General features: G+C 42.6%; 1 protein-coding gene across 1 annotated transcript; it reads left to right on the top strand.

The window, feature by feature from the left end:
- Positions 1 to 10,175: 10,175 nt before the first annotated feature.
- LOC127176753 (olfactory receptor 52K1) lies at positions 10,176 to 11,165 on the top strand. Its single transcript, XM_051128533.1, has one exon. It carries the CDS (start codon positions 10,176 to 10,178, stop codon positions 11,163 to 11,165), a length of 990 nt encoding a protein of 329 aa, XP_050984490.1.
- Positions 11,166 to 12,978: the final 1,813 nt, after the last annotated feature.

Genomic DNA, 12,978 nt, shown 5'->3' with positions numbered 1-12,978 from the left:
TCCACACCGCTGTAATTGCTCTAGTGCTTTGCCAGTAAGCAATGAACAACCAAATGCGATCTTACCAGCCTTGGTGGAATACAGCGTCGGTTATTGATCCACAAACAGATAGTATTGTAGTATAAATCCTTTACATTTCGTTGGGTCGCCTTCACACTTTTCCGGGAACGCTAAGTGTGGACTCACTTGTGATGGCGTCTCTGGAGCGTGTGCAATGGCGGTATTAGCTTGCATCGTGGCCATCGCTGGTGGGGAAACGTGGAGATTCTGAAGTGCCTTAACTAGTTCCTCCGTGAGCGACGTGAGGCGATTCAGCTGGTGTTGATGTGCCACAAATTGATTACCCTGCACAGACAGCACTGAAGACAGGTGAGAAATAGCCGCTGGATCGTGAGATGGTAACCAGGTGTTACAGACTGCTTATATAGGCTAGTGGATTGGTTACCAGGTGATCAGTGCCAGGTACGGGGCAGATGAGTCAATATTCGGGCGAAGGAGCCCTCTGATGGTTGGAGGAGGGAATCACGGAGTTACTAGGCAAAAACACAATTTTTATAAAAGTTAAAACAGGTTTTAAAGTGTTTGCTTTCGCAAGAGATGATAAACAAACAAACAAATAAATAATGAAATACATACAGTGCTGCTTGAAAGTTTGTGAACCCTTTAGATAAATATGACCAAAAAGTTCATCAGATTTTCACACAAGTTTTGACACAGAGAACCCAATTAAACAAATGAGAAGAAAAAATATACTATAAAAAATTATCCAGCATTAAATATTTGTGAGTTGCAAAAGTATGTGATAGTACCAAAGGCATTTCCCACTTTTCGTAATGTTGAAGTTCATGAGTCCATGATCAGGAGAACAATAAACAACCATGGTGTGCATGGCAGGGCTGCAAGGAGAAAGGTACAACTCTCCAAAAAAATACTGCTGCCTGCCTGCAGTTTGATAAAGATCATGTGGACATGTCAGAAGGCTATTGGAGAAATGTTTTGTGGACAGATGAGACCAAAATATAATTTTTGGTTTAAATAAAAAGTGTTATGTTTGGAGAAAGAAAAACACTGAATTTCATGGTTTGGGCCCGTTTTGCTGCATTTGGGCCAGGATGACTTGCCATCACTGATGGAAGAGAAAGTGGGTCATGCAGCAAAACAATGACCCCAAGTGCACAAGTCATTCTACCAAAAAATGGTTAAACAAGAACAAAGGTAATGTTTTGGAATGGCAGGGTCAAAGTCTGGACCTTAATCCAATTAAAATGTTGTGGAAGGACCTGAAGCAAGCAGTTCATAGGAGGAAACCCACCAACATCACAGGGTTCAAGTGTTTCTGTACTAAAGAATGGGCTAAAATTCCTACAAGTCATTGTGCAGGACTAATTAGCAGTTACAAAAAACATTACCTGCAGTTATTGCTTCAGAAAGGGGTCACAACAGATACTGAAAGCAAAGATTCACATAATTTTGCACCTCACAAATATTTAACACTGGATCATTTTTCTCAATAACTAAATGACAAAGTATATATTTTTGTCTTGTTTGTTTGATTGGATTCTCTTTATCAACTTTAAGAACTTGTGTGAAACTCTGATAATGTTTATTTGATATTTATATGATATTTATGCAGAAATATAGAAAATTCTAAAGGGTTCACAAACTTTCAAGCAGCACTGTACATACATACATACATAAAAAACTCTTTTTGGATAGAACCACATTTTTGCTATTTTATAAGCTCACCTGTAAACTCTATTTCCTGAATTTATAAACCAAGTACACAGTAGTGTTTCTTTTAGCATTTGCTGTAGGCCAGTATTCCTTATACACATGCTCCATCATGTGGACAATATTATGATATTGCATTTACCAAAACAGGGATAATGAAGCTTAGGTCTGCATATCTATATGGAAGTATTTATATTTAAATAAGTATGTTTTATCTTCTGTCAATGCAAAATGTTTTTTTTTTTTTTTTTTTTCTTTTTTTTAAACACAACATTAAATGAATCTCAGTTATGCCAGTGATTTAGCTTTAAGCAGGTAACACTAAAGACAATACTGAATTACTTTATTACGTGGTGTCAGTGAGAGTAAGAGGTGAGGTAGGCTACTAAATTTCAAAGCTTAATGTAATGTAGAGACTAGAGAAAGAGGAAGAAAACATTTGCTGAAAAAGGAAATAAAGTTTGGGTCCCTTACAAAAAACTGTTTTCAACATGATTGATGAAAAGAACAACCCAACCCAAAGATAACACTAGTGCGAGATTTTAATACATGACAGCTCAACAAATTAAAAAAAAAAAAAAAAAAAAAAAAGTGCATCTATACATTGCTCTGTTTTATAAGTACTGTACTCAATATTAATTCCATTTTTGTAGTGTCACAGTACCACATGAACAAGTAAAGCTATGGCTTGGCCATATTATGCACAAAGTAACAGTAGATTTTGTTTTAGGCTGTTATTAGTACATTTTACAGTCTGCACATGTAAAAATAAATGTATATGCTAAACTGATTAAATAACCTTGCAGTGGGGGACATTCATCTCGCTAGGCATAATCGCAGTCAGTCTGTTATATATAACAGAAAAAAACTGTGGCAATGGAATAGTTTATGAAGATTATCAAATGAAGAATGCATGTTCCAAATGCCTTGCTTTGATTATTGTTTGACAACTTTAAACTAACAGAAAGTATTTTAGCATAAAATCAGAATCAGAAATGTAGGGAGCACAGATATACAAACTATGATAAGTAAACCATACACATTGCTTAAAAGGCAGAGGCTACTTGTACCACATGATATGTTAATGAGTGAAAGGTTATCACAAAATAGTTTATTAAGAGTATGGCTGCATAAGGGAAATCTTGATGTCAAATATATTTGACCAGCTATTAAGAAAACGTCCCAGGTTACGCATGTAACCCTGGTTCCACGAGGGAACGAGACGCTGCATCCGAAAACGCTATGGGAACGCCTTTGGGTGGAAAAACGCTCTGAACACATGTGTAATCTGGCCAATCAAAGGACGATACGTCACAGGCGGATGACGTCATCGACCAGGAAGCATAAAAGCACGTGCAAAGCTGTCGGCGTCAGCTTCTGGGGATGAAGCGAGCGCTTGGCAGGAATGCCGGAAGGATGGGTCGAGACGCAGCGTCTTGTTCCCTCAGGGAACCAGGGTTACATGCGTAACCTGGGACGTTCCCCTTCAGGAACTCGAGCTGCGTCCGAAAACGCTATGGGAATGAGATGCCCACGCCACCAGACTTCCAAGTCCCTGCCTAGTGGAGAGGCTAGGGCAAGAGGACAGAAGAGCCGGGAGTGGCTCGGACATCTAGGTTATAGAACCTTACAAAGGTGAGGGGCGTGGACCATCCCGCAGCATTACAGATGTCCTGAATGGGGACACCTAACATAAGGGCTTTAGAAGCAGCCATAGCGCGAGTGGAGTGAGCCTTGACCCCCAGAGGCGAGGGGAGGTCAGAGGACTCATAAGCTGTGGATATAGCATCTATGATCCATCTACTTATAGTTTGCTTAGTAGCAGGATGACCCTTCTTAGGGGGGCCATAGCAGACGAACAACTGGTCTGATTTGCGCCACAGGGCAGCTCTGTGGACATAGGCATCCAAGGCATGTACGGGACACATACAATTTAGCTTCTGCTGGTTGGGCTCCCAAAAGGGAGGAGGACAGAAAGCCTGGAGCACAACCGGCTGTGGTGTGTTTGTGGGGACCTTAGGAACGTACCCCGGCCTGGGGTAAAGAAAGGCTTTGGTCATACCCGGAGCGAACTCCAAATGAGAAGGGGCCACCGAAAGGGCCTGCAGGTCCCCAACCCGTTTGAGGGAGGTTAAAGTCAGCAGTAGCGCCGTCTTAATGGTGAGAAATCGAACAGGAGTCTCCTCTATAGGCTCAAAAGGTGGCCATACTCGGCCCGGGCAGTACAGGGCTACTAATGGAACACTGACCCCGTCCCGGTGAACTCTTTCCAGAACTCCTGGGAGCAGCGCGATCGGGGGAAAAGCGTACAGACGTCGCCTCGGCCACATCTGTACCATGGCATCCAGCCCCAGGGGAGCTGGATGAACTAGAGAGAACCAGAGGAGACATTGTGCATTCTCCCTCATAGCAAAGAGATCCACTTGAGCTGGACCGAACATTTTCCAAATCTGCTTCACCACCTCGGGGTGAAGCATCCATTCCCCGGGTCTCGCCCCTGCCTCGACAGGACACAAGGATCTGGTGCGCCAGCTTGTATAAGGGGTGCGAATGCAGACCTCCCTGGTGGTTGATGTAGTAGACCACCGCTGTGTTGTCGGTGCGCACCAACACATGGCGATCTCTCAGGTCTGGGAGAAAGTACTTCAGAGCTCGAAATACGGCCAGCATCTCGAGGCAGTTGATGTGCCAACTGAGATGGCGACCACTCCACAGACCTTGGGCAGGACGACAACTCATGACCGCCCCCCAGCCGGTGAGGGATGCATCTGTCGCTAGTGTGACGCGACGGCAAGGAGCTCCCAGCAACGGGCCCTGATTTAGGAACCAAGGTTTCCTCCACATGTCTAAGGCACGTAGGCACCTCCGCGTGACCTTGATCATGCAAAGCGGATTTTCCCTCAGGGAGAACCCCTTGGTCTTGAGCCACCACTGTAGGGGTCTCATGTATAGCAGGTCAAAAGGTATCACGTTGGACGCAGCTGCCATCAGACCCAGTAGTTGTTAAAACTGTTTCACAGTGAGTGACCAGCCTTCTTTGACTCTCGCGACTGCGGCAAGGATCGACTCGATCCGAGCAGGGGACAAACGTGCCTGCATTGTGGTCGAATCCCACACCACGCCTAGATAAGTGGTTCTCTGAAGTGGAGAAAGGACACTTTTCTTGACGTTTAGTCTTAACCCCAACGTTTTCATGTGTGTGAGAACGACATCTCGATGTTGAGCCGCTAAACTCTCTGACTCTGCTAGGATCAGCCAGTCGTCGATGTAATTCAGTATGCGAATGCCCTGGAGATGAAGAGGGACCAGGGCAGCATCCACACATTTCGTAAACGTACGGGGTGAGAGTGCTAGGCCGAAGGGAAGAACCCGATACTGGTAAGCTTCGCCCCTGAAAGCGAACCTCAGGAACTTCCGGTGTTGAGGAAGGATGAAGACATGAAAGTAAGCGTCTTTCCAGTCCTCGGACCTGATTTGTGACACCACTTGCTTGACAGTAGGCATTTTGAATTTCAGCTTCATTACTGAGCGATTGAGTCATCGAAGATCTATAATGGGACGCAGCCCTCCATCCTTCTTTGGAACTATGAAGTACCGGCTGTAGAACCCGGACTCCCTGTCGTGAGGAGGGTCTTCTTGTTCCATGACCAGAGCCTGCTCGGGGCCCACCAGAGTGGGAAAGACCCCGTCGAATGGCGGCGGCGGGGCGCCGAACTGAATGGAATAACCTTTTTCTACAGTGCGCAGGACCCATGCAGACACATTTGGCAGTAGCTTCCACGCTGCTAAATAGTCTACTAAGGGAACCAGCCGCTTGAGGCTGGCCTCTGGTGTTGACTGAACTATTAGCTCGGAGACCTGTAACGGCGGACCGGCAGGAGATTGCCGAGCTAACTGTTCTAGAGACCCCCGAGGGGGTGACGAGCGTCCCAGTCCCGCTACGTCCTCGGGTGGAGAGATCCGGGACAAGCCCTCGCCGGAGGCCGCTGCGCCCTGTAACGCTGACAGGGGTGACAGACTGACCTCCCGAGGGCATCGAGGAGAGACGGACACCGTGTAATGCGGTGCAACCCGCTCTTCCCTGGTAGGGGCTGCCCTCGGCGGTCCTAAGATGGCGTCACGACCGCTTAGCCGGGGGCTTTCGAGACTGAAGCACGACGAGGTCGGGCCTCGCCTTGGAAGACCCCGGCCTAGAGTGCCGCGAATCTCGGTCCCGGGACGGAGGAGCACGAGTCGCGAAACTCAGCTTCTGAACTTCTCGGTACGAGGAGCCGGTACTTGGCTGCGGCTGCTCACGTCCAGCAGCCGCAGAGGCTAGAGAGCGGCGAGGCAGGTACTGCTGGAACGCCACCGCCTGCTTGCGAGCCTCCTGGTACCTGCTGACGACAGAATCTACTGCGTCGCCAAACAGGCCAGAAGGCTCAAGCGGGGCGTCCAGAAGGAAGACCCTGTCCTTCTCTTTCATGTCGGACAGGGTCAGCCACAGGTGCCTCTCCGCCGCCACCATGGCTGCCATAGACCGCCCCACTGCCCGGGCGGTCTCCTTGGTGGCACGAAGAGTCAAGTCAGCGGTCCTGCGCAGTTCTTCCAGATCTACTTTATCGCCCTCTGCTAGCCCCTGAAGCAGGTCCGCCTGACCTGCTGCTGAGTACCCCTTACCCACAAGCGCCGATGTAGTACGAAGCGGCTTAGAGAGTAAGGTCGGAGCCTTCAAGGACGATGCCGCACCGGGGGACAGATAGCTGGCTAGCGTCTGTTCCACCCGGGGCATCGCCTTGTAGGCATCGCCACGTTCCCATAGTAGTCGGAGGTGGGGACGAACAAGCAAGCCGAATATGGTGGCTTTGTGGAGGTCGGGGAAGAACGGAAGGCTCCTTCTTGGAGATGGGGGCTAACTCCGCAGAAAGCGTTCGTCAAGCTTGCTTTTCTGCGGAGCGTGCCACCGCACGAGTCACCACCTCCAAGAGCTCCTCATACTGCACCGATTGACAGCTGGCTTCCTCAGTGGTGCTTTCGAGGTCGCCCTCCTCGGAGGACGACAGATGGAGAGAAGAGCCCGTCCCTTGGGAGGAAGTAGCCGCGGTGCGGGCTTCAGCAGATCCATTTGCGAACCCCAAGAGTGTAGCACCCGCTCCGCCTCGGTGGAAGCGGGACCAGCACCCTGGGGAACGCTGGTGAAGGCTCCCTCCTCGAAGAGAGCCTTCCGGGAGCGGAGCGTCCGCAAAGGAAGCAATTCGCAATGCGGACAGTCAGCCCCCTCGAGGGCTGACATAGCGCGCTCCGCTCCCAAGCAGACCATGCACATGCTGTGTGTATCCCCGCTAGTGATATATCGTTTGCAGGGAGGAACACACAGCCTGAAATGTGGTCCGCTCTCTCCACTCTTATCTTTAGCTTTTTTCATAATCTCTTTACCAGACATCACCCTCAAATAAAAGTTGTGCTAAAACTTGCACGAAAAAACAGGGTGACAAGACACACATAGAGCGCTCCACTGCAAGACAGAAGCTGAAAAGGCGTTCCCATAGCGTTTTTGGACGCAGCTCGATTTCCTGAAGGGAAACAGTAATTAGGTTGCTTAACATTAGCCAAATTTTAATTTTACTAGGATTCATGATATTATGGTACTGTAATAGCTTACAATAGGCCATTACTGTTAAAGTAGAGTAAGTCCAAACAACATAAATACTAAGCAGATAGACTTGGAGAAGACACCCCTCATACGAACTAGTGTGCAGATTTGAAAGGACTTTAGGCCAGACAGCACTGCTTCCAAGCAGTCCACTGCATATCAGGTTAAACAAAAATATATACATTGGCTTATGGAGACTTGATTCTAAGTAGATGACAAGCATTATAAATATGTTTGCTAAGGTTGCCAAAACCAAGAAAATGAAAATAGTCAATACATGTTTTCGTGGGCTCAGCGACTCGTATGTTGAAAATACCAGATCAAAACTAACAGACTTGTTCATCCTTCAAGCTAAAAATGCAAATAGTAAGACATGAAAACGCTGTTGATTGTACTGAATGACTTTTTTATCATAATAAAGTATTATTATTAAAGATAAAAAATTACAAAATATTATTAATAAATGTAAATGGTTGTTTCAGAAACTTTAAATATATCTCTGCAAGCCTTGTGTGACGTGGGACTTATGGCTTATGGGCAAATATAACACTCAGCAAAAAAAAAAAAAAAAAAAAACATTAAATTGTACCTTATTGTTAACATAGATGAGCATCTGTGTGCACTGCAAAACACTGTGACTGGTCTGTTTTATAAAGCCCTTCTAGTGCTAGGCTGGAGATAAGTTCAACAATTTCAGTAATTTCTTTAAGGAGCAAATTTCCATCAGGTATCTTGACCACTGAATTGCATTACAAGAATTCAATGAATGTTTAACAAGAATCCTGTTCTGATCGGACCTACATGTCAATATTTAGTTGAAGTCATAGTGCCGCCTACTGGCAACAGGAACTGATATGTTTTACATTCAGCCCAAGTTTGCACCAAGGTACAAGGGGCCCATTCTTCGCTGCCCGCAGCTTTAATTTAATTATTTACTTTCTTTTTCAGAAGGAAAAAGCACTTTGGTTCAACTCCTATTGTTTTTGAATGTGCACTCATGTCTGTATTTTCATTGCATGTGACAGCTGCCTGCCAAGGATATCCATCTAGCAAAGATGGCTGCCATTAAATCCAAGCCAATACACCAAGCCTGTCCATCCCTAGTTCAGCCATGGTGGACTTGTGGCCTCAGCCTGGGACTTCGGAACTTCCAGCTCCACCATGGTCTTCCAAACCTAAACCTTTGCCTTATCCCATCAACTCTACCATGGCCAACATTCTCTTCGTGCGGCATTATTTGAACCAATCAATGCACTCTGGTCTCAAGACTGTAGCCTACTTAACCAGTTATATGCTGAGCAAATAATTATTTAATTAGAATTTGTTATTTCAAAATCACACTGAGCCAATGCGTGACTTAAGAGTAGTCTGGGTTAATCTTACTGAATCATGTTGATTTTCTATAACATATGCTGTCTTTACTGTTTGTCTCCATATATGGTTTTTCCTGTTCCGTTCCTTGTTAAGTCATTATTGGTTAATCACCCACACCTGTCTTTGTACTGTTAGCACTCCTTTATAAGTTAGATTCTGTTCATTGTTTGGTTGTCGGATGTTAAAGTTATGTTGGCGTGTGTGTTTCCTTTCTGTTTTTGCCTGGAGTTACTGTTTGTGGAATTTATTAAAGACTTTTCGTTATATATTCCGTCGTCGTTCGTTTCATTTAACACACAGCTGTGACACTAGACTCATGGAAATTATTATTATTTTTTTTTAATCTTCCCATCTAATTTTTAATATAAGAGCGGGCAAGGTGATTTTAAACTTAATGTGCAAGGTTTTCTGTGTCATCCGCTTCCAGATATTTTTAGCTATACAAAAACATTAAATTATGCTGCTTGATGTTGCAAACTGGTATTTGTTATCATATTTAAACATTTTATTTACGTGATCATAAACACACTAGTTTGTAGCACAAACTGTTTTACCATTTACTGCACATTAAGTCGGTTGCAAATCTGATGAGAAGTGCCATGTCGTTCTGCAGATAATAAAAATTCAGTCTCACATGTGCAAAGAAAACAATGTTTAAATATTAGGATATGTATAGTAAGTTAGTTAGTGCTATTAAATAGTATAAACTGCAAATACACCTTAAAACAAACAAACAAAAAAACCTGTGGTCCAAGAAGTGTGGCCCTAGGACTGCAGTCCTGAAACTGCAGCTTCTGGTATTGTAGGATAATGGTACTCAATATATCTGCCCTTTCTAATAAACATGACAATACAGGGTAATCTCAGACAACTTAATCCAGATATTTTACTTAAATACACAAACTTGTTTGAAGAACCAAATTAGCTAGAGATCAATGATCATGATCAAAAACTCTGGCATCTGTCAAATTATCTCAGATGTATTAAGTGAGGTACGAAGAACAGACCCCAGTTCCTGCGAAATTATGCTTCTTGATGTTCTCAGTTTATTGTCTGCTACTGTCTTTGTTTTACATACAAAGCTGTTAATGTTGATGTTTCTCTTTCCTGTGGATATTGTTACTCATATTCTGCATGATCTTGTTTGTGTAATAAAACTGCTGCGAAAAGATCAACATTTTAATGCTTCCTTGCTTGCTATTATAATTTAAAAGTTTGAAATAAAAGGGGGTAGGGCCTTTCAGCAGATGAAATCCAGTAGAGGTGGGATTTGTGAAGCAAAGTGATATAAAGCTACTGTACTGCAGCTCAGATCCTCAGAAGACAAGAGAGACTAGAAACAGCAGGTAAAAGGATATTTAAATTTGTTTATGAATATACTATATAGTCTATCCTTTATTCTAATGTGAAATATATTTCCTTCTCTTCAACAGGAAAAATGATTCTGCAAAGTTTAAATATCACTCTGATTTTTACCAGCTATGGACCTCCTGGTGCACTTAATTATGGAGTTTTTGTAATCTCTCTTGTAGTATATCTTACAACTGTTTTTGCAAATGTAACACTGATGTTGGTAATCTGCTTGGACACATCTCTCCATAAGCCCATGTACATATTTTTATTTAACCTGGCTATTAATGGACTAATCGGATCCTCTGCTGTGCTTCCCAAAATAATGGAGAATCTTATTGATGATATAAAAGATATTCTATATACTGACTGTATTCTACAAGTATTTTTTATTAATGTTTATGGAACATGTGCTTATGCAATACTGACACTTATGGCATATGATAGGTATGTTTCAATTTGCAAGCCTCTACAATATCACAATATTATGACTCCGGTTAAAATTAGACTTCTGCTTTTTATTGTATACTGTGTTCCTGTCTGCTCTCTGGCTGTACAGGTTTATGTTACATCAAGGCTGCCAATGTGCAGGTATACAATAAACAAGTTGTTTTGTGACAATTTGGCAGTTGTTAATCTCTCCTGTGTCAAAAATACTTGGGGAGATCTGTATGGCATATGTCTGGTACTTGTTTTTGTTGTTTTACCTCTCATCTTTGTCATATTATCATATGTGCGGATACTGTATGTCTCTTTGAACGCATCAGTAAGCGCCCAGAAAAAGGCTCTAAAAACATGCACACCACACTTGATTACTTTTATTAATTTTTCACTGGCCTCTCTATTTTCTGTGATATACAACAGATTTAATCTCAGCCTTTCAAAAGAAGTTAATGTGTTTATGTCGATTCATTTTATCCTGATCCCTCCACTTCTACATCCACTTATTTATGGAATTAGAACAAAGGAGATCAGCAATAGCCTCACAAAAATATTACAAAGAAAAATACTTGCTCTTGGTTTTAATTTAAAAACCAAACAAAGGTGTAATGATGCACTGTTTATAACTACTAAATAAATGGCAAGTCAATTTGAACACATTTGAATGTCTTATTTTACATTTGTACACTGTTTTCAAGCTTTAGAGCATGACTCTGAAATGTATTTCTTTCTTTCTCTTCAAAAGGAATTAATGTTTGATGTTTGTTCATCTGTGTGTCCAATATATTAACTTACTGATTAGCTTTACTGCTTTTCGTGCCTTTGCGTGCCTATTTCAGCCTCAGTTTAAGACATGACCACATACAAAGCAAATAAGTTATGATAAATTACTCTGAAAATACAGTTAAAACAAATGAACATTTCAGTTAAATTCAGTTCTATCAGTATGGTGCTTCTGGACTAAGAAAACATATATCAACCAATATCTTTGAGAGTTTTTCACTCTGTGAACACATCTCACTTTGTGAACACACCACAGTCTCTGAACATGTCGGTTTAAGAAATAGTATAATCTACTTTTCTGTTGACATTTCTCTTAATTTTTGGCTTTCATTATTTTCTTGTTTTTAATTCATCATGTACAGTAATTCTTTACTTCAAAATTACATGCGCTCTAGAAGCTTGCATTCTGCAAGTGAACAGCGCATTATTGTGCCATCCCAAAGACGCACCAAATCACTTTCACAGACTTGTACCTTAAATGTTCCCTCCTGGTGGAATGGCCTGCCCGACTCAATCTGAGCTGAGTCATTAGCCATTTTCAATAATCGAAAACAATTGTTAAAAACAAATCTCCTCCATCTTTATTTGACCCTCTAATTCTAGCACTCTCTATTCTAATTCTATTCTTTAAAAAAAAAATAGCTCACTAGCTTCTCTGTTCTTTATATGTTTTACCTTTTCTATCTGTTTTCTTTTTATTTATAATACAATTAACAAAAAACCCTCTAACACTAGTTCTTTTTCTTTTCTATCTGTTTTCTTTTTATTAATTTATTATATAATTATATAACACTAAAAAAAACTTGCTACGTGTACTGCCTTAAGCTAACTGAGACTTGTCATGACACTTACATATTATTGTTTTTTTATTGATTTTGATAGCTTCCAAGTCCTCATGTAAGTCGCTTTGGATAAAAGTATCTGCAAAAGGACTAAATGTGTATGTAATGTAATGTAATGTAATTGGGATGAAGTAAACATCTGTTGAGTATTAAAACATAAAATAGTTTGATTGTGTTGAATTAAAAACCCAAAAATGCAGCAGGTCAACCAGACCCACAAACACTGGCTGAATAACAAAAATATGGACACCACAAAAGGGTTAAGTAAGAAGTAATTGAATCCGGGCTATTGAATTACTAGAAAAATAATACATGGCCGAGGTGGTAATGCAGGCATAATGTGAAGCCATGTGTGCATTAATTTTTTAAATAATTCAACGGCCAGTTTATAATTTATACTACAATTACAACACCTCAAGAAATAACTTTGACTATCCACTTGTTTATGTTTTGCTTAGTTGCTGGGGACCTTTGTCTAGGTGGTCTAAAGCACACAAACAATGGATCAGATTTACTCCACAGGTCAGCTCTGTCAGCTCTTGGCCTGCATCCTGAAAGGGAGGAGGACATAAGGCAGCACTATAGGCCCTGGTGGCGAAGTAGGCACAGGCCTTGGGTAAAGGAACACCCTAACCATGCCTGGGGAAAACTCCAGGCACGAAATAAGTGCCTGAAGATTCCCGATCCTCTTCAGGGAGGAAATAGTGAGGAGGAAAACTTCAGCATGAGGAACTTGTCTGGAAGCTCCTTAATGGGTTCGAAAGCATTGCACAGGTCCTCTAGAACTATCACCAGGTCCCAAGAAGGCACCCTGGTGCGCTGTGC

The sequence above is a fragment of the Labeo rohita genome, chromosome 15, assembly GCF_022985175.1.
Source record: "Labeo rohita strain BAU-BD-2019 chromosome 15, IGBB_LRoh.1.0, whole genome shotgun sequence".
Classification (NCBI taxonomy): domain Eukaryota; kingdom Metazoa; phylum Chordata; class Actinopteri; order Cypriniformes; family Cyprinidae; genus Labeo; species Labeo rohita.
This window is presented reverse-complemented; position numbering and strand designations above follow the sequence as displayed.